The 25,296-nt window shown below is 37.9% G+C and overlaps 1 protein-coding gene across 3 annotated transcripts in view; it reads left to right on the top strand.

Annotated features, from left to right (window-relative positions):
• The window catches only part of LOC111869810 (HEAT repeat-containing protein 5B), a 109,295-nt gene that overhangs the window by 17,302 nt on the left and 66,697 nt on the right, over positions 1 to 25,296 (top strand). For all 3 annotated transcript variants that reach the window (XM_023861594.2, XM_023861593.2, XM_033753564.1), the window contains exons 2-11: positions 8,157 to 8,368; positions 11,792 to 11,939; positions 14,134 to 14,244; positions 15,444 to 15,621; positions 16,320 to 16,480; positions 19,879 to 20,128; positions 20,953 to 21,096; positions 21,691 to 21,814; positions 24,352 to 24,478; positions 24,651 to 24,762. In XM_023861594.2, the coding sequence (XP_023717362.1) occupies positions 8,157 to 8,368; positions 11,792 to 11,939; positions 14,134 to 14,244; positions 15,444 to 15,621; positions 16,320 to 16,480; positions 19,879 to 20,128; positions 20,953 to 21,096; positions 21,691 to 21,814; positions 24,352 to 24,478; positions 24,651 to 24,762 (1,567 nt within the window). The remainder of the gene's footprint in view (positions 1 to 8,156; positions 8,369 to 11,791; positions 11,940 to 14,133; positions 14,245 to 15,443; positions 15,622 to 16,319; positions 16,481 to 19,878; positions 20,129 to 20,952; positions 21,097 to 21,690; positions 21,815 to 24,351; positions 24,479 to 24,650; positions 24,763 to 25,296) is intronic.

Genomic DNA, 25,296 nt, shown 5'->3' with positions numbered 1-25,296 from the left:
ACTCATTTCTGTTAGAGGCTGACTCGACCTCAGGACCATAATGCGACTGAAAGGATTAAGTCAATTGAAAAATCCAATGAGCTCATCGGGAATCGAACCACCGACCTTCCGGCTCGTAGCATAGTGCCTCAACCACCACGCTACTGCGTGCCCCAGAATTTTCGGAGAAGTGTCGATAAATTTGGACCAGGTTGCATGGCGCCACGTCCCATAAGACGGTACCTTTCGTATTAACCGCCGTGAGAACCCCAGATTCAGCGTCCATATGCTTGCTTCTCACTCACCTGCACCTGAATATTTACAAACTTACCCTGCTGCCTAGCTGTGAAGGGTGATTCAAGGGAGAAATCAATGCCAGGTGAAACGTATCTGCATACTGCTGCAGTACAAGCCGGGGATGTCCATAGCAATGTCATGTAAGGCAAAGGAAAAGTTGTTCCTGTGCTTAATTAATTAAACACTATGCCATGAAGGTGTATGGATCCACACAACAGTGTCATGTTTCACCTGCTGTATTTATTTTGTTTTCCTTTTTATACATTGTTGGCACAAACTGCGGGAAGTCAATGCACCGTGAGAAGATTGAGTCCGTCCGTCTGTCGTGTGTTTCGTTTCTGAAATTAATATACTCATTTCGATGTAATTTAGTATTCAGTATATACATCAAAAATCGATCTAATTTACTTTTGGTTTGTGTCATTTCTTTATAAAATAATGTTATAACTCGTTGCTAGGCAGCAGTCAGTGCGCAAATTAACTGCTGGGTGGCAATCACCACGCAGCGGTAGAACTGTGTTTCCCGCGTTGTCCGTGCCGTGGCTATATAACGCGAGTCCGCTTGCAACAGAGGAGGGTTTTAGTTGAGTTCCGAGGTTCCAGGGTAATTGAACAAGAAATGGCAAGAGGACTTGATATTGATTTGAAGTGCTAGTTTCTGTGTTGAGATACGTTGCCAGGAGACGACTAGTGAAGACGGAGAATCATAGTGCGTGTGCATCGGTGAACTGAAAGTGTGTAGAATAATGGTAGCGTTATAATTGAGTGTGATTAAGATAACTTGTAACGAAAGTGCCAATAAATCCAATCATCCGATATGGAACCCGTTATTTTCGTCACGCTTATCCCCATAAGCATGACAATATTTTATTTTCTCTCACGGCTCATATTACAAAAAATAGCATGCTTATTTTTTTTTCCTTGGCACTACAGCCCCAGTGGGCCTAGGCCTACTTCCATGAACTTCTCCGTTCACTTCGGTTTTTCTAGATCTTACACATACGGTAGGACTCCTTGGGCGGGTGATCAGCTCGTCGCAAGGCCTCTACCTGTAGACAAACACAGAAAAACGCACACAAACATCCATGCCCTGAGTGGGATTCGAACCCACGATCTCGGCTTCCGAGCGAGCGAAGACAGTGCATGCCTTAGACCGCTCGGCTACCGTGACCGGCTAGCATGCATATACGTGTAGATTTAATTAATATTCTAAACTTCTCCGATATGGTGAATAGTTAACGCAGTGCAAGTAAAATCATTTCTGGCCCTTTATAATGTATCTGAAATGCGATTAGTAGTGTAACGGTGTTTCTGTATCGTCAGTAAGTGAACGTCAGAGTCTGTAAGGTATGCGAAATAGCAAGGAACACTTTGAGAAATTGATTTTTTTTTATTTCTTTAAATACACCTGAAGCTTCACATAAGCCGAAGATATTCCTATGAATGTATAAGGAGTGGGCCTTCTCGGCCCTTGCACCGCCACCTACAGTGATCTGTTGTGTTTAAGATATTCCTATACTCCTACCTGCAATTACTCCTGTGTGTAATGTACGTACAGTAGCATAGATATAATGTAATCATTTTATGTGACTGCAAAAAGCAATCCTTTTTCTTTATAAGTGTTACGGAACATTGGAGGTGATGATATTCTGGTAATCTTTCCAACATTTAACCGAGTATGGGGCATTTATGTGGTTACCGTTTCCGTTTGAGTCCTTTCAACAGGATGTAGAATGATATTGTACTGTGTCTTCTGTCTCCGACCACAGAAACCTAAGGTCTGTTGGCAGAATGCCTGAAAATATTGGGATATTCTGACATGGTTAGGAGGAAGTAAAATACAGCATTGTGTAACAGTTAGCAAACTTGTTAAATCAGAGCTGAACTTACTGCTGTATTTGTGGTGAAGTGGACATGGCTGAATGGATTTCCTTTCAGCAGATTGCAGATCGAATTAATGGCGAAACATACAAATTAACATCGAAGTTACAGTTTCCAGTCCCATTTCTAGATGAGTGAGCATACCGTGCCTGGGGAGGAGTCCATCAAATGATGTGATGATGCAGAGCCGAGGTCTCGTTGTGTTTTAAGTAATGGCCCGACTAGGACTGATCACTACTTGTCATACGTATTACCATATTAACGTGACGTAGTATGGTGTACAGCGAATGGGAGACAAGAAGAATGCATATAGGATGTTGGTGGGAAAGCCAGAAGGAAAGAGAACTCTGAGGAGACAAAGGATAGGTGGGTGAACAATAATCCAATCCATACCATACCATCCTAACTCTCTACGATCCATTTTAATATTGAAGAAAACAGTCTTCTGGGATGTGGCGCCATGTAGAAGTTGTGTTAATCGACTTTCCTCCGAAACGTCGGTTAACACAACTTCTACACGGCACCACATCCAATAAGACTGCTTTCTTCAATATTAAAATGGATCGTAGAGAGTTAGGATGGTATGGTATGGATTGGATTGATCTGGCTCAGGATAGGGACCAGTGGAGGGCTCCATAAAATGCTGGGAAACTCTTGAGTAGCTGCAGATTTGGCGACTCCTCAAGAATGGCTCAGCTCCATAAGTAAGTAAGTATGGTGTACATACGATATAATTAGAATCGAATGTAGCGGTAGGGTGGTTTGCACCCCCGTCAAGTACTCGGAAGACCCCGAGCTCACTTCGCGGCCTGGAATCTGCCTGTCTTGAGATATATTAACGGTCTTTCCCTGACCCTCGAAACGAATGCTGGGATAGTACATATTCATAGGCCATGACCGCTTACTTCCGAATTTATTCTGACTTAATCTCTTGTTTAAAATTCCATGTCTTTGCTTTAATGTTGGAAGTTCATTCAAGAATTATACTGAACTCAAAATTTGTGCTCATTGGTAATTAAATGACCGTTGTCACCTTGGATGTTGTGCCGTGTAATGTGGTAGAAGTTTGAAGACTTTTCGGAGCAATATACTGCCTCCATCTTCAGGGTCGAAGAATAAACCAAGCAGAAACTGGAACCCTCGTTGCTTCCCGATTGCTGGGCTTACTCTGCAACCCCGAAGATGTATGTAGTGCATTCCTCTAACGGCTGTAAACTACCACACTTCACTGCATAATATCCGAGAAGATATAATTCTAGGTCTATTCCCCATAGTGACCGCCCTGAAAAACTCAAATTTCATACAGTATTTGCTTGTTGTAAGATTGTACTCTCTTGTCTGCTTCTAACCTGAATGAGATCTTGCCTTGGAGAAAGGAATATCTTTCTTGGTATGGTAATACGACCGTAGGCCTTTTCCTTTCCATCTTTACTGGATATTCAATTATGAAAGAGTCACTTTGCAGGCACAGCGCATGCTGTCTCTACCGAAACACAACACTGTCGATTTATTCCTCTCTTTGGGATGTCATTTATTCATAAGATGAGCTTGCCTCCCCATCTCCTCACACGCCCACAATATATAGCCAGCCCACAACTTGGTGAACCTTCCTTGTGCCCAGCTAAACAATTCCCAGATGGGAACAGTGTATTTCTCCCATGTTCCACCTCGTTTCCCCTCTGGCAGGTGAAACATGTTTAAAATTATATACTCTCGATAGGAAATACTTTGCAAGTTCCAAATTTCACATAGATGTGATATATGTCTGTGTGTACCCTATGATTGTGAGACAAGTGAGATTTCGAACTTGATATATGCGCAAGAACTTTGTGTTAAGAGTAAGTAGGGTCATCACGATGATGGGTACTCAGCGGTGAAACTTTGGTAGTCTTGTTACAGGAGTACTTAAGACAATGAGGAGAACTTACTAGTGAAGTAACTGTGTTACAGTGGAGTCCCGATTTTTAATGATTCCTGGCCCTGCCTGCGTATGTTATAGAAATCTGCAGCTCGAGCAGAAGAATGCAACGCTGTTGTCTGATCTTTATTTCAAGTCCAGGCATCTGTTCGCAAATACAACCGTGACAGTTTGGCAGTGTAACTATTGGAAAAGAAACATAAACTGGCCACAAGCCTGGTCAACGTTGTGTTCTCTAGTTTTTAGAATACCGGACGATGGACAGAGTCCAAAAACCTAGTAATTATTATTATTATTATTATTATTATTATTATTTAAACTGCAAATGGGTTTTCGCCCGGTAGCAGTGGTACTACAATAAGACACAACACAAATATAACGCATCACACAAAATAATACACCACACTCAAAGAAAACACAGCACACAAAACTACAGAAACAACAAAGGATACACTAGCACACAGTAATCTATACTTAGTTGTACTATACCACAACAAATAAATCGCAAGCTCTTTACTTCCGGCACGTTATACAGGTTCCGGTCTTGACTTAAATCGAGCCCTAACTCAGACAGTTCCGATCGGTTGGTTGCAATGTTTCGCCGTACTTGCCTTCAAATAATGTTAAAGTGCTTCTCAATACTGCTGGCCAACAGTAATACGAGTAAGAAAGAATATATATTCTGGTATTCAATTAATCCTTAATACCCGAACTGATAGTACTTTTATGCACGAATGCGCGGAAAATTGCCTCATAACATGAAAAATGCAGTCCTATGTACGCATGCACGCGCGGGAATCCATTGAAAGCTAAGGGCGGCCGCACACCAACTGCGTCAAGACAAGAATCAAGACATTAGACAAAAGACGCATCATTCGTGATTCGTCAGCATCATGACTCAGACCGGTGTGCGGTGGTTTTCATAATCTCATTCGTTTCAACTGTGCTCCTTTCTTTGCATCATGTCACAGACATCGTGTCTTGACTTTTACATGTCTTGACGCATGCCGGTGTGCGGCCTACATAACAGCTTATTATTTGGGTGAATCCTGTTCAGTTATTAATATTTGCATGTCTGCCTTATGTTACTGATCAGCCAAATTTATAATTTTACCATTTATTGTAATCATTTGTACGGATTTTATAACCATTGAACGCTCGTGAATCTGTAATTACAGTTAGCCCGACATATTTCGATTTTACGATCCATTCTGAAGGGCATGTGTTGCACAATTAGCAAGCTGTTACAGATGTTGCATTATATAGAAGCGAAACTGATTTTAATTAATTCCAAAAGCATATTTTGTCTATAAACCCCCATTTTTATACTACTAAAAATGTTAAAATAACTTATGAATTCCTTATATGGTATATAACTTCAGATATAGCTTTATATATAACATATTGTTAATACTTTTCTTGTTGGTTTTGTAGTCCAAGTCTATATGAGGAGATCTCATATCCTATTCGTCTGTTTTATTCACAATATTTTGGTCTTGGTTTTTGATTTTCCAGTATATTGGTACGAATGGAGTCTTGAACAAACTATAGGTAACATATGGGTCACCCATGTCAGAATGCTTCAGAAGATTGATAGTATACACAAGGTGTAATGCAACGTGTTCATGGTTTCTGAGCAATAAATTATGTATGAGCTCCAATGCACACAGTGTGATGGTGGTTGTAGTAACGGAATCCCCTTGGACCTACTAATCATAGGGGCGAAATGGCAGATTTAGGTTCTCCATTAAGTAGATTGCTCTGAGGAGCAGTACACAGAGAACCTCCTGTCTCACACAGCCTCTTGGGGGTTTTGCTGCAACTTGCCCCCACTTTTTTTTTTATCATTTCTTCCCTCCCATACCATCTTTTCTTTCTATTTGATTCATGTTATTTTCGTTTTCACTTTTTAGTTAAGTAGATCTCGTGGAGAACAACTGAGTAAAGCTTATATACTAAAACAGAATTTTGTTTTTAAGAAAAAATGTAGGTGATTTATCGTTGTATGAGATTATAAAAGGATACGATATAGCGACGGACTCCGAGCTGGACGGCTGGGGTTCGATTCCCGGCAAGGGAAAGGATTTTTCTGTACTACACAGCGTCCAGAACGGCTCTAAGGTCCATGAAACCACCTGCCCTCTTTTACTGGGGATAAAGCGGCCAGGGCTTGAAGCCGACCCCTGTCCTCCATCTAGTGCCGAGGTAAAGCTGTCATTTCCCTATACGTCTTCGTGGCGTGATGCGTAATCAATTAGGCACAAGGACGACTTTACTTTTACCTTATGAGCTGATAATGCTGAGGATAGAATTCGGAGGAAGGCTGTTGTACAACAATCCTTGCACTAACAGCACGGCACACCAACTTTCACTGGATGTGGCGGGACTTCTGGGTTAAATGTGGGCGCCTGTAGTGATCACGCATCATGGGAAATGAATGTCAGTTGCGGATCGCTCTCACATTCGACGAAAAACTGTAGAAACCAACTGAAAAAATTAACCCTTCTAGCTGGATCGCGCGGCTGCAAGGCGTGAATTACTGTTGTTTTATAGGGTCTACGCTTCAGCAATTGTGTTGCCGTTCTTGCGCTAGGCTTCAACACTCCCATCTCTTGAACTAGACGTTTCAGTTATTTTTTTAGGTGTATGTTCAAGTCGTGCCCCAATGTTATCTAACTTGTCAGTAAGCGCTCGACGCTGAAGTCTTTGTTTCTTGTATGTTAAGAGTCTCGTTGTCTGAAGTTTATTCACCAAATTATGAATTGTTTGACTACTGGGATCTCTTTCATCACGAAATGTACATCGAAATTTTCGCCCGACATTTTCTAGCAGATCCGCATTTCACGTAGATGTCATACAGAACTACACGTTGCTCTAAAGTATACCGCACTATGACGCACCACACTACTCGGTAACTGTAACTGAGAACAAATGGCTAATGAAGCTTACAACTGCTGACAAATCAGAAAGTCCCACGCATGAACCGCACTGCTCGCCATGAAACATAATGCCGTCAAGCGGTCCACAAGTTAATTACATCCTCTCATCCCAAACGTTATCTGCCATCAGGCATACTGATTCAGCGGCAAAATTTGTATGCGCATCGCGGCAAGCAGCGCACCGGTCGCCGTGAAACGCAGAGCCGTGAACTAGTCAACAAAGTTAAAAACTCTCTGTACATGTGCAGAAGACTAGTGTGCTGCATTTTAGTCATGAGGGCTGGTCTCAGAACTGCACTGTTTGTAAATTTTCTGACTCATTCTGCCATGACAAATATGGGATTGGCTATTAACTGTGTTAAGAGGGAAAACAAAAGTATGGGTCTGGGTATATCTGTACTCGAGTGGACTACGATTTCATGACATGTGAAATACTGAAAGGGAGAAGAAGGAACAGGGAAGATGAAGCTAATTGTCACAGTTTTCATCCACATGAACTGTTCTTAACCTAACCTGAAGCGATGCATGTTGCATTGCTGAGTCTTAGTTTGGCATTTCACAACCTCATCCTTCACTGCACCCATACAAGGGGAAATATTTTAATTTCTTCTGGTGTGAGAATGAAGAAGAATATCTTATAGTTGACATTGACATTACCAAATTCTTTGTATTTTCAGTTTCATTGGTCTTCATTATTCCTGTACCTCTTGGCAATACTCTGATAACTACGTTATCCTGTCTCATACATGTATGTTATCCATTATAATTCACAAGTGTCCATCTGTATGGCATGCCTTGTATGCCTTGAACAGTATGTAAAACGAATGGACATTATTATTTAGTTAAAAGCAATAATGGTCAGACTGAAGAGCCTCACAAGAAAAATTCTTTAATAAAAAAATTATTAAATTGCTCTCAGTTATCGCACTGACTGAACATGTTTTATTCATATGCAAAAATACATAAGACTGACAGCTGATCAGTGGCAATGTGAGCTTGGACACATGCTGTCTTGGACCACTCAGACATTGGCATTATGCATTCAGGTCGTCCAGCACTGTATGTCATTGAATCCACAACATGGTGTGTTTCATTTAATTTATTTTGAAGCAATGAGAAGCCATGATGCTGTTCTGTTATAGTCTGACATCAAGGGCTGCCAAAAGAAGCTTGTAGAGCAGCTGACACAACACATTCAAGAGTCTCCAGGCCCTCCTACACGCAAGCTGATTGCCCGTTGCCTTGCCACGCTGTTTAGTGTGGGTGATACCTTTCTTCTGTTTGACACAGTCAACAAGTGTAATGATATCCTCAAGAACAAGGATGACTCGCCCAGCTTTCTTCCTACTCGGCTGTGAGTAACAAAATAATGATTGCTGAAAGCAGTTAATGTGACGTGAAAGCAGTTAATGTGACATGAAAGCAGTTAATGTGACGTGGAAGCAGTAGAAAACTTTTGAATTGCAAAAGTAGGAATATTGTTCAGTAGGTAATTTAACAACACGGAATCAACTACAAATATTATTTATTGTTGAAAGACTTTGGTGAATGATTATGTTGATAGGTATTAGAGAAAACTGATTGATTTCAACAGGATTCATTGATGTTTCAACTGTAATATACATCGAGATGGGGAAGTGATAGTGTGTGGTAGGTAGGTAAACATTTGAGAGGAGGTTATCACGTTTTATTTGAAGATACTCACATGGCATTTTCCACAACAGACTGAGGAAGTTAGCCAAAAAGAACTGTCTGTAATAATAGCTGTCAGCATAGCCATGATTTGACTTGGTGATCTGAATAGACATTTTGGTCACTACCACTGCACTGACTTGCATAATAAAATCACCACCTAGGAGGACTTCACAAAATTTATAATTAAAGTTCAATTTAATTTAGCCTACAATCTTATGTGACCCTCCAGATAGTATATTGTGTTGTACCAATGTACTTTTTTTATGAACCATAGTAACATTTATCCTCAGTAGTACGCAATCCAGAAGCTCTAGAATAGGAGAAAGAATTGCTTCTGTCACTTCACTTCCTAAGGATAAAATTGAATGTATAACTTCAGCTTTTGGGAATAAGCTACAGAGAATGTAGAAAGTTTTTCAACATTTCAGCAAACAGTTGCCAAGTTTTCATTTTTTATCACCTCTCTCTATGGCCACCTGGTCTCCAAGAAACTTTTCATCAGCTCTTTCTCAACCACATGTCCCCCCCACGATTGTGTAACACCTCATTTCTCTGTTTCTTTCGGTCAGGATTTTACCTTACATACATTGTCCTATGTCAGATCCATCCAGACACAGACTTAGCTTCTTTCGGAAACATAATTCTGAAGATGGCAGCTGCAGTATTTGCCCAAATGTTGGAGGACCTACAGCATTCTTTGTGGCTTATTCCTAAAAGACCAGATTACAGATTAGTATCCTGCTGTGAAGACCTGTGAACAAGCAAATTTAAGGTGTATGATATAGAATAACATGTTCAATGTAAACTAGTCTGAAACATGTTTTAAACAAAATTTGTAAAATTCAGTGACACCATGTATTCAGACAAATGACCTTTCAAACTTAATGTGGAATTATTTCTTAGTTTCATAGAGTTCTGATCTGCTTCGCTCAGTAAGAATATTCTTTCCCAGTTTACTGAGTTCTGCATAAAACCTTGTCTGTTTCAGTTTAGGCAGTCCAGTAGTCTGGAGAGTATTTAAGTGCATGACTTTGTTATTGTTACAGAGGAAACCTATTACTTTGCTCTGTGTTTGCCAATACTCATCTGATTTTCAGAAAATTTTGACATAAAAACAATATTTAATTCTTTCCCATTGAACAGGCTGGTATATTGGTAATGTTTTAGACTCATTTTGGCCAGTATAGTTGGCTGATTAAGCCACAACTGCTTCCTTCCAGTTCTTTTTTCACCTGCCATCCTACCATTTTATGCTAGTCATGGATTGCTGACAGTGTCATAAAATGAACAACAACAGGTCTCCTCACCAGAATTCTGTGTGCATTTCCTGTTATCTCCTTTTATTCCAGCCTTACTCAATCCACTTGTCTTCAGCATTCCTTACATGCTTCATCCCAGTCTGGTCCAGATATTTTTATGGTTACTTTACTCATATTTAACACAGTTAACATGTCTTAATTTTATCAGTTTTAATTATTTGTTAATTTTGTTTCATGTAAATTGTGTGATTTGTTTTCTCAGATGTAAGGTTTCCCTAGTTTCTTCTGTTCCCTCTGGAAAAATGTTGGAAGAACATCACAATATATACTACCACTTCAGATCCCCAATTCACAATCACAGTTCCTTTTCTTATTCAGTGCTATATGACCTCTGTTCTTTAGTCACTGCCATTAAATAATTTAAGAATGAAATACAGGTTGATTAAAAGTGGTTTTCCTTTCATTATAATAAGAAATGTGAGTTGTTTTTCTTGCATTATATTACAGTTTGGTATAATGTGCAGAAGTTGTGTTATGTAAGAAGAATCATGGTAGATTTCAATGAAGATGCATGAGAATACGAAATTATGGGCTAGTTAGGGCACTTATCTTATTTTTTGGAACATTTGGGGGAAATTATGGAAAAAGTTCAGGATAGCAGGTTTTTCAGCCATAATTCAAACCATGAATCTACTGATTACATATAACCCATAGAGTTACAATTATGTTCCATCATTAGAGCTTTGTGATTGTAGGGTGTAAGAGATATTGTTTGTCTAGCAGTGAGAATAGGCTATTACTCACATGCAAATGATGGTGCAGAATATAGCAAAACTTGTGCAGCTTCCCCAGGTACATTACAGTTTGAAAGTCATATGCATGGACATTGTTCAACCCTTTAATGCTAACTCTCAGAATACCTGAAATATGTTTGAAACAGTTTGTCATTACATGATTCTAATAATTTCTTCATCCATATGCTTTACAAAACCAGTCATGTGCATTTCTAGCAACACACTTCATATCACCATTATGAAACATAAAACAAAAACTTTTGGAGCATGCTACACTGGATTATATTATTGTTAAATCTGTATTCAGTACTGTTGTCTGAACAAGAATGAATTGCTTTAATACCTTCTAAGCTACAAATAGATTATAATTTGTGACAGACTTTCTAAGCTACACAGCTGCATTACAGCCCTGTGTGAGAAGGCACAAAAATTTTACTTTTTATGGGTGATATATAATGGGAAGTAAAGGCCAGTAAGACAACATACTGATTTCTTAATGCTAGATGCACTATATAAATATTTTTGTGTTATTAGATACATAATTTTGTCACAATAAATGTCTTCTGATTAATCCTGTTCCCCTTTCCTCTTAAAGACATTGGAGATGGTTGGTTGGTTTATATGTCATTTGTCAGTGAACCAGTGGGTGAACCAGTAAGCAGCTTGTGGCAGAAAAGTTTTAGGGACAACATGTTTTTACAAACTTTTTTAAATGTAAATATGAAAAGTAATTTCTGCTGCTCTTTTGTTCATATCATAATCATTAATTGGCATTAAACTAAACATATTATGGAGCAATGTAAATAAAACAGTTTTAAGAACTGTGATACCTGTGACAGTTTTCATCTCTGTATCTGGGACTTTTATGGTATTAATTGTGACAAAATTTTGGATAGGCATTAATAGTGGCAGAATTTCTCACCAGCCATCAGCATTGATAATTGAAACAGTAGCAGAAATCTTCAGAACTTTTGCATGTGATATGAAAATGTATTTTATTTGTCTGAATTGCCCATAACTTTTATACAGGGCAGCCATTTGTTGTGTGGGATGCATGTATGAGAAGTTGGGCCGGATGATGGGGCGATCGTATGAAGAAACTGTTCAGATCCTCATCAAATCCCTGAGAAATGCAGAATCACAGACACGTATTGAAATAATGGCCACTTTGGAAAAGGTAACCTTTTTTATTGGCTCACTTACCCAGTATACAGTGAATTTCATTCTGGGTAAGATTGAACCTAAAAGTTTAAGTTTTCGTATGTAACATCTTTAACTGGTACCTTGAACCTGTCAGTTGTGGCCTGCTGCATGGAATATTAAGAGTGATGAATACTATGGGCATGTAAATGTCTTTGTCTTTATTGTAATGTTAGTCACATGCTTTTTGCATTTAATGTTATCTTCACATTTACAGTGCACTGTTTCCCTTATTGTCGTAATTTCCGAATTATAAATAACAAGAACTGTCATAATTTGAATTCTACTGGTAGTACAATACACTTGAGAGGTTAAGAATTGGGAAATTTATCTCCATTTTATTGCAATATTTCTCTCTTTTCCTTCGTCCATCCTTTTTCGCTTCCTTTTGTTCATTCATTCATAAGTTGTACAGACAGGTTTATAATAAATACATTCTTATTTCTACCACAGAATTATGTCCCAAGGAGGAGAACACAGAAATAAAATAATAAATGTTAACATTTTTATATCATCTTGAAATTATAAAACCATCATTTTGAACAAGAGATTACCAGAGTCTGAAGGGGTTCAGCAGAAGAAAAATAATGTACCCCATTATCCCTGTCTTTCCCATCAGTAGGTTTGTACATACAATAAATTAGCATAAAGACTATTTACAGAAATCTAATTGCAAAGAAAGCCATCCAGTTATTCTCATTTCTCACTCATGTATCTTCCCTCCACATGATCTCTTCTGTTTGTCCTTGGTGATGTCTGTATCATTTAACTTTATTTTTGGACCCACTGGAAAGCTGTTTCATTCCATGCGTAATGTGTGGCCATTCTGTTATCCTGTTTCACAAGACCCTCTTTGCAATTAGGTCTCTCCAGATAAGTTTTAATGTTCATTTATTTCAGAAAAAACCCTGTTTTTGAGAAAGATAATCAAGAGTTCTCTCTTCTGTAATATAGTGCCATGTAGTCTTATGAAAGCCGGCTGATGTTTCAGAGGAACATATCACCTCCATCTTCAGAGTCAGAGAGTAAGCCAAGGAAGAAACCACCATGAAGCATACAGCAAGCAGACTCTGCAGTACATTCCTCTGAAACTTCAGTTGACTTTCAGCAGACTACAAAGCATTATATCCCAGAAAATACAACTCTTCATAACCATCACATCCTACATAGAAGTAAAGGGTGTCATTATCATCATCATCATCATCATCAGTAATCTGTCAGACGACAGGTCCACAGTCTCTTCCAAAGCAATTCCTCCACTTAATGCAATCTAGAGCTTTCTCCTTCAAATGACAGTATCCTCTTCCGTCCCCAAGGTCATCCAGCATCTTCTTACGTCTTCTTCCTCGTCTTCTTGTCACTTCTATCCGCCCCTCTATCTTTCCTTCAATAACTTCTTTTAGAAAGCAGTTTCTGCGTAAAACATGACCAATCCAATTAGCCTTCCGTTTTCTTATTTTGTGTAGGATATTCCTCTGCTCACTGACTCTAATTAACACATCTTCATTTCTCACATAATCGGGCCAACTGATCTTCTCCATCCTTCTCCAACACCACATTTCGAAACTTTCCAGATGTTTCTGATCAACTGCCCTAAGTGTCCATGTTTCAGCCCCATACAGATCTATGCTCCAAATGTAGCATTTCACCAGTCTTCCTCAAATTTAAGTCCAATTTGCTGGTAAAAAGATTCTTCTTCTTGCTAAATGCAGCTTTTGCCATGACAATCCTGGATTTAATTTCACTAGTACACCTTCCATCATCTGTTAACAAGCTACCCAAATATTTAAAACATTTCGCATTCTCCATTGATCATTATTTCAGTATAGTTTTTTGGGCACTTTCAGTAGCTTCTAGTTTTGATCAATGGAAATATGGTGAAAATGGTTCTTTATTTTAATAACATTATGAATTTATATTTCCACTGACCAAACTTCTGTTACTTCATGCATTCCATTTAAGCAATGGTCCATTGCTTAAATGGAATGCATGAAGTAACAGAAGTTTGGTCAGTGGAAATATAAATTCATAATGTTATTAAAAAGAAAATCCATTTTCACCATTTCAGTGCATTTTATTGAAAGGAAACCGAGGGGAAATAACAGAAATGTTTCACAATACATATATACAAAAGCATATTGAATGAATTACTGATTGCTTGATTTTTACAGGTTTGTTCTGGCATGGGAAGTGCCATTTCCAATGTGCATAAAGAAATATACAAGGCAGCTCGTCATTGCTTGACAGATCGTGTAATGGCTGTGAGGTGTGCTGCTGCTAAGGTATGTTTATTAGTCATTTATTATGTACATTTCTTTTTGAAAGAGATAATTTGCCATTGCTTTTTTTCCTATGGTCATAATGTCAACCAAAAAATTAATTTTTATTTACCATATATCCAGAGTATAGTAGGAACTGAATGACCATTAGCGCAGCCTATAAGTGATTGCCTGAATGTTACTTATTTGTACTTGACTTATCATGTGTTTGGGTCTAGAAAACCGAAATTAATGGCCATGGGGATTTGTTGAGCTGACCATGCGACACCCTCTATCTGCAAAAGTTGGCACTAAACTTCGCCGACAAGGGGTGGTCGCTTGATCGGCATAGTTCGCTTACGGACTGAAACCACAGAGTTTTTTTTTTTGTGGATATAGAGTATATTACTGCTTTAGCCATGTATTTTTGAGAGGTTTTAATCAATGCCTGGTATATTAAAAATAGGTCATAAACACATCCAACCATCCATTTTTCTCCCAACTAGATGTACAGTTGCGATTCATGGTTACCTGCTTATTTCATTTTACACTTCATAGTTCTTGCATTTTGCTGTGACATGTAACACGTACATTTGTATGGTCAACCTGTATAATTTGTTTTGGAATTTAATGATTTTGAACTGTGTAAAATATGTATATAGGAATATAATATGTGCCAAGATATAAATTCTAAACCTCCAGAATTTGTTAGGTAAGAGCACATTTTTACCACATAAAATCCTACACATATTTGGCCAGCTGTCTTCATTGTTTTACGGTGGTGGTCAGTTTCCTTACATGGTACTGTATGGTCTCAGGAATCAGGGGTTTTCGTTTTTCTGTATAGAGGCTTATGTCATTGTACGAGTATTTTGTCTGAGATAATATCTTCATTGGTATGGTTTACGGTGTAAAAGAAATATTATGTGCTTTTCCATTTTTATTATTGTAGTTTTTGCCTTTGCTCTCTCTCCAGTTAATTGTCATATAATTATTATACTAAATATTTGTTATGTAAAAAAAATGGAAAACTGACTTAACAGATATTCATACAAGGACTAAACATAAAACGAAATTTTCCATGAGGGAAAATATTTTACGATAATTTTTAACCTGTTTTTGTGAGGCTTTACTGTATCTAATTCTGTGTTATGTTTTTACATTTATGTTAAAATATAACTTCATGGAATTCTATATTTTTCATAATTCTTTTTACATTTCAGTGTCTGCTAGACATGTTGAACCACGCACCATTTCTCTATACAACAGAGCTAGAAAGTCTGGCAACACTGTGCTTCCGAGCATTTGATGGTTCCAATTATGAAGTTCGATGTGCTGTCGCAAAACTATTGGGGACTTTAATAGCGACCACGCAGCAGACACAGAAAGGAAATCCTGCAGGTAAATAACAATGTAACCTGCCAGTGTACCAAATAATTCCCTTCATATAGCAGTAATGCAATGCAAATGAAATTTTCATGTTTATGATTTTTGTGTTTCAGCTTTCCTCAGAAATCTCCTTATTTAATGACTTCATGCACTTAATGTAATTATTGCACAGATTTGTAACTTATGTATTACATTAATTGAGTAGTAGCAGTGATTCTAATTTCCTTGTATATATAGGAGTTGACTTGTAAGACAAAACTATTATTATTTCTCTCATTGAATAGCCGATATAAATCTTGCATAGGTCTATCCTTAGGCTTTCTATATATAAGTTTTATTGTTATTGTAATACAATTTATAATACAGTAGCAAGTTATTATGGTCAGCTGGTGCTCATCTCCCAGTGCCTGCTCAAGCTTTCATCATCCCAAGTAAAAGGTAGGGCAGATAATTGATTATTCAAACCCGAGATTTGTGGGTCATTTAGTAATTAATGACATGTAAAATTAAAGCCACTGCTATATCCATGTACTGTGTCATGATTGCTGTAGAGCTGCGATTGTGATAAAAGTATATTTAGCATAATTAATCGCAGAAGTTCTTTATCAGCTTTCTGTTTAAAACAATTTCTGTGACCCAAGGCTTCCATTTTGGATTGTCTTTTGTCGCTATATTTTTGTAATTAAAAGTCATATTATTAATTTCCATAGCCCATCAGAATAAAGGCTTTAAACCCATTTCCTTAGAAGAGGCCTTGGGAGTGTTGATGTCTGGCTTTCTAAGAGGAGGTGTTGGGTTCCTTAAGGGGACTGGAGAAATGATAAAAGGGAGCTCTGGTGTCAATAGGGAAGTTCGTGTCGGTGTCACACATGTAAGTACAGATTGCAAATGCATTATTTTTGACAGGAGCAATTGCAAGAAATTTATAGCTGCTTACTGAAGGAAATGGAAAGCTTTCTAAAACTTGTTGTATTTTACGTTTAATTTCTTTAGTTCTTACTGGTTCACTGTTACTTCAACATGAAATGTGCTCACTGTTGTTTGTCTTTCTGGAGTGTTCTGAGCGTCTCTATAACAGGCTGTCAGATTGAAAGAGTCTGAGTTTCCAAATAGCCATAGTTAGAGACTGTTTTAAAGACAATACCAAAGAATATTTAAATACTGAACAGAAATGCAGAACACACAGAAGAGAATTTGTATGATCACTCTAAAATCATGTAGATTTGTTTTGCTGATGTTGTAATGATGGTACTAGAATGAAGTTAAAACCTACAGTTTGGCTTTTAATGTATGTGCAAAACAACAGTTTTACTTCATATTGTGTTCTTCATGTAATCTGCTAGGTAATCACTTCTGCCTTGAAGATGGTAGTAGTATGTTCATGTGAAATGTTGGTAACCACATACCATATTTGTTGAAATTCTCTAAGGACAGCTGGTTATCCCATATCGTTTTCATAGAATGTAACCCAACATGTTATTTGTTACCATTTCTTTGAGAGAATTTAAGCCTTCCTACAGCCAGCACTTATATTTCTGTACAAGCTAATGAGTTAATTGTTTCATTTTGATGACTTTTAAGTAGATTGATGGTACTAACATCTACAACATAAATTATTTACCTTACATACCAACTTAAAATTCTAATGTAAACAGTTTTGATCGTCATAACAAAAAATTGTACAACTCAGAGAAAAACGGTCACAAAATTAAACGTTCATTAGATGTTGTTGTTGCTGCTCTTGTTAATGTCCTGTCTCTTGGTTTAGCTTCTGTTCGCTTCCTCACATCCCAGCGATTATTAACTCTTTCAAGCATGAAATTTACCTGAATAATATTTGAAACTTAATTTAACTCTTCTACTGCAGCTGCATTACAAAGACCAACTAAGTAATACTGTTGAAGGAAATAATTGTTATATATACCAAGAATCATACAAAACACATAAATACACTTCGGTTAATGTAGTAACCACTGAACTGTAAATGGTTAATTCTGAATGTAGATCTCTAATGATTTTAGATGTGTTGTAATGTTGTAGAATTTGGATCTGACACAGGAAAATTTGGGGATGGATAGACAGATAGTCTTTGTAGACGTGCACCTATACAGTTCTTACACCTTTTCCTGCTTTCCTTCTGTGCTCCTCTGCCATTATGTTTAGAATATTTTTAGCAACAAGCAGTTTTGATGAGTGGAAGAAAACAACCTCTTGGAAGTCCTAGATATAGATGGGTGGATGTTAAAATTTATCTTGAATAAATGAAATGTAAAATGTGAACAAGATCTATTTGGCTGTCGATAGAGACCAGCTTGTATGGACACATTTTGCTTCCATAAAAGATGGAGAATTTCTCCACTGTTCGAGGGACTGTTAGTTTCCACAGAAGGATTCTTCTTTGTGGAGTTAGGAGGAAAAGAACACTGTTTTACAGTTGTCTGAATAGTGTACCTCATTATGCTAATAAATTTGCTTATTCATTACTTTGTATGCCTTAGTGTGAAGGTGTCTAATGCAACCATACCATTGCTATACAACCTATTTAAATGAAATTAATTTTATTAATTAGAAATTTTAATTTTTCACAATGAGATGCAATAAACGAGTGTAGTAAGACATGGATCTATTCTTGCATGTAAGAGTTAGCGTCTTCCCACACGTGCAGCAGAAACAGGAAGACACCCCTGTTGCGGGGTTCTTAGAAATTTTACATGAAAGTGTAACTACAAAATCTTTTGTGAATTCAATCCTTGACAGCTTGTGCATGCCATAACTTAAAATAGTGAAGTTTTAATTACCCAAGCCAAGCTTCACATTTGTCAAGATTCTGACAGGAAGTACATTGGAGCTCAGAAACCTAAACTCATTGTAATCTTTAAACGGAGTGGAGGAATAGCTAATTAAGATACTCCTATTTTTTAAATGTAACCAATCACTAAAATTTAAGGGTGTGACAGAGCTGAGACGCCGAAGAAACAGGGACTTGATGGTTCGAAGGGAAGTCAGTTGTTGAAGTCAGTCACACACTGGCCCTCGTAGAAATCAGACGTAAAAGGCACACACCGGCCCTCATAGAAATCAGATGTAAAAGTCACACGCCGGACCTTGTAGAAACAAGAAGTAAAAGTATACTGGTGTTAGTCAGTTGTACAGTATTAAGAAGTGACTAAACAAGTGTCTAATAATAATAATAATAATAATAATAATAATAATAATACATCTAAACTTGATATGTGCTTATGTAGTTTGTGTTCATTTCTTGCTTCTTCGAGTTGTGGCCCGTTCAAGGCTCTGAGATAAGAGAACCTCAGCTCTACCAAACCAACAAACCTCACCTCTTTATAAATCAAATAACCCTGAGATAAAATTTAGTACAAGAGAAAAGATAATAATTGAGTTTAACAAAAGGTAGGTGAGAGTGCAGTTACAAAGTGGCACTCATCAACGTTAGGCCAGTCGTGGAGGCATCGAGAAACGGTAACACTACTAGAATGCTCATAATTTTTGCAGGCTTTCAGCCTCTTGGAGCTCAGTTACTCACCAGTTCATTTTATCATTTGCATTTAATACTTGCAATCACTTAAACTTATGACCTTAATGGAAAGATCAGATTCTGTGAAATGGGGGAATATTTTTAACTTTTATGCAGGGTATATATTTTGCATGGTGACAGATTCACTTTGGACGCCTCTGTGGTCTAGTGGTCAGAGTTCCTGGCTACAGATCCAGAGATACCAGGTTCGATTCCTGGCGCTACCAGGTTTTCTGAGGAGTAGTGGGTCTGCAATGGGGTCCACTCAGCCTCATGAGGATAATTGAGGAGCTATTTCAAGGAAATAGCGGCCCTGGTCTAGAAAACCAAAATTAACGGCCATGGAGATTCATCGCAGTGACCACGTGACACCCTCTATCCACAAAAAGTTGGCACCAACTTCGCCGACAAGCAGTGGTCACTCAGTTGGTATGGTTCGCTTGCGGACTACAGGCCACGGGCTTTGTTTGTTTGACAGTTTCACTTTAAACTGTAGAAGCACTCATATCCAGCAGTCTTGTGTCATTGTCATGTAAATTTCAAGTTGTATTTCAAATGCCAGGTGTCTATTGTATAAAACCACAGAAGCTTCTTATAATATTCTTATTTGAATATGTAAAAATATATTGTTTTATTTATTGCTGTTTTGTAGTATGAGTAAATGCTAGAACAAAACTGTTTGTCTGATTGTCTGATTTAGCTTCTATGGTAATTAATTGTGTTTATGATTGTTTCAGGCTTATGTGATTTTTGTGCAAATCCTTGGAGGTGTGTGGCTAGAGCGGAATATCACGACTCTACTTACACACGTCCTGGATCTTGTAGCAAACCCAAAAGCAGCGTCTTCCCATGTAGATGCTGTCTACTCTCGCAAATGCATTAACTTCATTCTCAGGAGTGTTTTGGGTCGCATGCTGGGAGAGAAGGCCCAAGCCTCTGCATGCAAGGAGATAGCCCACATTGTGATCAAGCAGATGAATTCTATTGGTTAGTGAATTTCCTGACTCATTTGAAGAAAGAGAAATATATAAACTTTCAGTCATGCACCATGTATTGTCTCAGCACTTTCTGCATGGTGAGTGAAATGTTTCAGCACATATCTGCTATCCTGAGGCCCTCAGGTATTGGAATACATATGTAAACATTTATGTTATGGATATATATACATCTAGTTTGTATGTAATTTTGTCTGATAAATTCATTAGCCAATAAAGTTCTTATTGGTCATTAAAATTATTTTTACATTTTATATTAAATGGTAAACGTTTGTTTCTCAGTACACATGTACCATCCAAACACCACTTAATGAGTATCTACATTCCAACAAAAATCTGTGTTAAGTAAACAGGCAACCAACACACATGTTACACAAAATCTCCTATTGACAAACCCTGGAAGACTTAAGCAATAAATTTTGTTAAAATTCTAACCAAAAATTATATTAAATGCTCAGTGTTAAGTGACTTTTATATGTGCCTGTAAAAGTTTTTGTCATTTATTATTACATCTAAAAATAATATTAATGCTCAGTAAGCACTAGACAGACCAGTGGATCCATTAGACAAAATTACATCCATACAGAATGTATATTCCCTCACAATATGAAAGTCAACTGATTGAACATAACACAGATTCTATCAGTATACCTTTTAATAGAGTTTCACCATACATTTGGTAAAATTTCTATAGAATTTAACAAAATTGTTGTTGACCAAGATATATAAATATTGGCATTTGATACCATATTTACTTATTTGTAGCAGATGGAACCAAAAATATTGCTGTACCTATTCTCATACATTGTTTTGCAGATTTCAACCCAGAGAATGCAAAGGATTGTAACCAGGAGACCCTTTTCAGTCAGCACTTACTGGTCTGTGCTTTGCAAGAGATGGGAAGCATCACCCTAGGGCTTGGAACAACAGCCAGCAACCTCCTCACTGACCAGTCACTAAGTAAGACACATTCATTGTTTGGGATTACTGCACCCTGTCCATTGTCAGGCATTCTAAAGAACAGAACATCTTGGAAACTGGGTTTGTTTTTGTCCTCAGGTGAAGGGTGGCAGACACCTACTCTTTTGGGTCCATTTGAAAGATCTAACCTTAATCCCTGTAAGTTAGCTGTTCCTAACAGACCCAACAGATTAGGTGTCTCCCACTCCTCACCTGAGGACATAAACAGATCCATTTTCTGAAATGTTATGTTCTTTTATGTTGTTTAGAACACCGGATGATATACAAAGTCCAAAAACTCAGGAATCCTGAGTATTACAAACCATTGTCAGGACCCTTTATAATGTATGTGTGATGGAATGCGGTTTGACAAGTTAAATACCTTGAATAAACTCACAAAAAAGAACAGAAAATCTAATGATGGATTGATTATATGGGGGGAGGGAGGTGCAAGTGTGATAAGGAGGCCAAGGTTCCTAGAGGACCACAGAGCCAAGGAGTAAGTAAGTGTACCTTGGATTGTATTAAATAAATTATGTTAAATGTGTTGTTTTATTGTGGACCATTAATAAAATCTACATATTTCATGTGTAGGTCTGATTGAGGCAGTAATGGCAGTACTGGTCCATCCTTGCCAAGCTGCTAGACTAGCAGCTGCCTGGTGCCTTCGCTGCATCTGCGTGGCTGTCCCAAGCCAGATAACACCTCTCATTGACAGGTTGGATCTTATGACATAAAACATTCACGTTTATATTAGTTTGTTGTACTAGGTAGGACAGTAGTAAGATCATATATTTGTACATGTAGGCTCTTCAGGAAATGGGGAACCAGAAGGACTTTGTATTACAGATTTTATCATATGGAGACGTAGGATTTTGTTTATCCTATGCACATTTTAATATATATTTATGAAAATAAAGCATCACAGAGGAATAATTTGCAACACCAATGCTTTGTGTAATACCAATTATCAGATATATTATCATTACTATAACATTTGTATGGGGACACACGGTAGCATAGTGGTTGAGGCACTATGCTACAAATCGGAAGGTCGTAGGTTCAAATACCGATGAGGTCATTGGATTTTTTTCAGTTGACCTAATCCTTCTGGCCACACTATGGCCCTGGGGTTCACTCAGCTTCTAACAAAAATGAGTACCAGGAATTAAATAAATAAATTTTCCTGGGGAGTAAAGCGCAGCTGGCGCGTAAGGCTGACAACCTTACCGCCATCTTTGAGCTGATTGTCTAGATAATGTGGGACCCTCAACGTCTCACAACCCTATGGGCCTTCATGGCCTGTTACAGGGATAGCTTTACTTTTTTTTATAACATTTGTGTGTAACACTGTTACTCTTACCTGTTCAGTTCATACTCCTTCATTCCCCTGCCTTCCACCATATTCTGTTTATTTGTTTAAATGTCCATTTATATAATACACCACCACAGTGTAGTACTTATGTTCCCAGTATTGATGAGTAGTTAGTTCTCTGATTCATATTTGGGAGGTCCCAGTTTCAAATCTCAGCGTGGGTACCCACTACTCTGATTGAGGTTTTTCATGGCTGTTCATCATTCCCTCCAGCCAGATTCTGTGAAAGTACTTCAAATTAAGCCACATTTGCTTCCTTCCTCATCCTTTATAACTCTTCATCCATTAATCACCTGAACATTCAATGCTGTATAGTCTTGAGCTGCTGACATTATCATAAAATAAACAACAAATGTAGGATTAATCACCATACACGTTCTGATCCCGCACATGAACTGAGAGCTAAGGAAACATGAGTAATAGAAAATTACAAGGATCCATCCACACAGACATCCATCCCCATGTATGAATTACAGTGAGTACAGAAATTACAATAAAGTCTTCATATAGCAAAATTCAAAGGACCCAAACTAATGTACATCATAGCAAGGGTATTCTCTAAGTAGAAAGATAGTATGTTATGAAAGTAATATATTGTATATTAGTGGGAATAACATCTTCAGCTTGCTTTACTTGTTTTGTAAGAAAAGAGACATATGGTGTCATTGTGTTACTCTATTCATCTGTTGTATTTTAGCGTGTCTGTGTATATGTCTGTTCTCCTATAATAATTTCTGAACCATCTGACAGATTTTTATGAAACATGGCATGAATTCATGCTACTAGAGGCCACCCATCTTTTACTTCTCCATTTTTATTATCCATAACATCAACCTGGCAGCCACTCGAACTTCTGAAGTGGAAGTAGCACTCATGGCAGTTAGTGAAGGGCTCTAAAATGTGGTATCATCATAGTAGATCTTAAAAGTATATAAAACTTTAGTGGAAGTCATATGTTTGTAGAAGGTAAAAGTACGTGACCGTGCAGAATCTGTACTCGCCTTTCCATTTGAAGTTTATAACCAATAAACCATTGCAGCTAGATGGACCAGACTTCATCCCACAACATATAATTAAGTGACATTATGTGAGATTTTTACAAAGTGAGCTGCTGGCCCTCTTAGACAGCATTCCTCTGCAGCACAATTTGCAGATGTGCTACCAGCATGACAGAGCACCTCAACATTTCAGTAGAAACGTAACATGATATTTGAGTGAGGAGTTCTTTGGCTAATGGACTGACCATGGTGGTTTTGCTGAGTTGTTGCCTGAGTTCCCCATTTCTTAGCCCCTTAGAGTACCATGCATGGGGTCATATGAAAAACATGGTGCATGAATGAAAAGAGGACAAAAGATGAACTACTTCAATAAGTTTTTGATGCCACAACATGCACTAATAGCATGGTAGTTCTACATAATGTTATGCATTTCATAGTGAAATGAACCAGGCTCTGCATCCAAGCTAATGGTGGAAATTTTGAACAGTTACTTCAGGATACATAAACTGTACAGTGTGATCATTTGTCTTTTTCCCAGTAACAGTGTTCTTTCCAATAACAAGCTTCAAGTCAAGCTACATTTTAAATACCCATGGCTCCTAACCCATTGAAAACTGGACCAATTTTATAAAATGTTTCACTCAGAATGAGCTTAGGAATCAACTCCTGAAGTTATGATATAAAGGCATGAGACACTTTGTATATGATCTTTAATATAGAAAGTTTTTTTATACTGATGTTTCATTGTAATCTTTCATTGATTACTTTTTATTTAAAATTCTTTTTATATTATTATTTTACACATTTCATAGAGAAGTAGAATTTGTGGTAATACTTTAAGAACATGGTTATATTATGTTGAGATATAATTCTAATTTGCAGGTGTGTAGAAGGCATAGAAAACATGCGAACCTCTCCTGAAGCTATTGTGGGTTACAGTAGTGCACTAGCGGCTGTGTTGGGTGGAGTTCGCTTATCTCCCCTGGGTGTACCACACACTAAAGGGAAGGTACTGTCATAATAAATTTTAGGATAAATGTGAGTTATGTTCAGCTCTGTTTCTGCTTCCTTTCTGAATTTTCATTCCCACCTCAGAAGTGTATTGCTGTCAGGCAAGCAGAACTGTAGATAGTATTGAAAGAAGTATTTACATTTTGCTAAAAATTCTGTTTCTTGTACAGGTGATATTCAACACAGCCGAAGAACTATTGCGCAGTGCAAGTCAAAACAGCAGATTGTCTCTAAACAGAACACAAGCTGGGTGGTTGTTGATTGGTGCTATTATGACATTGGGTAAGCTGGCTAACTTCATGGAGCAGACTGCTTGTTATCAAGAAATTCCCTGCCTTTTGTGGAATGTAAAAATTCGTTAGCGTGTTGACATAAGTCCACTACTAGACTCTGTTCTGAACCAGATGAATCCATCCCACACCTTGCGGACCGGATGCATGATATCATGCTTTTCGCTTTTAAACGTGACGGAGAGGTCGCATGATATCATGATTTTAGGATACGTTAGGTTGTAACACACTATACCTTGCTCTGGCACCATGCAACTGCAATGAATACTGCATAATAAATCTTCGGAATGTAGCTAGGTATTCAGCAACTTGACCTGGCTGGCTAGGGTCCCTACTCCAAAAGAAAATAAACTTTGCCCCTTCCAGCTCTTTATGTACCAGGCAGGAAGTTAGTAGAGGGGAATATGTTTCAAGGACAAAAGTGGCTGAAGGCAAAGCGATCTCTCTGACTTGTTTTCCTCTGAGTGCCTTGTGGAGGAGTAGTGATTAGTGACTCAGACAGTGGGAGTGACACGGGTCAACAAAG

Source organism: Cryptotermes secundus, unplaced genomic scaffold (genome assembly GCF_002891405.2).
Source record: "Cryptotermes secundus unplaced genomic scaffold, Csec_1.0 scaffold245, whole genome shotgun sequence".
Classification (NCBI taxonomy): domain Eukaryota; kingdom Metazoa; phylum Arthropoda; class Insecta; order Blattodea; family Kalotermitidae; genus Cryptotermes; species Cryptotermes secundus.
The sequence above is the reverse complement of the archived record's forward strand: the minus strand, read 5'-3'. Positions and strand labels throughout refer to the sequence as shown.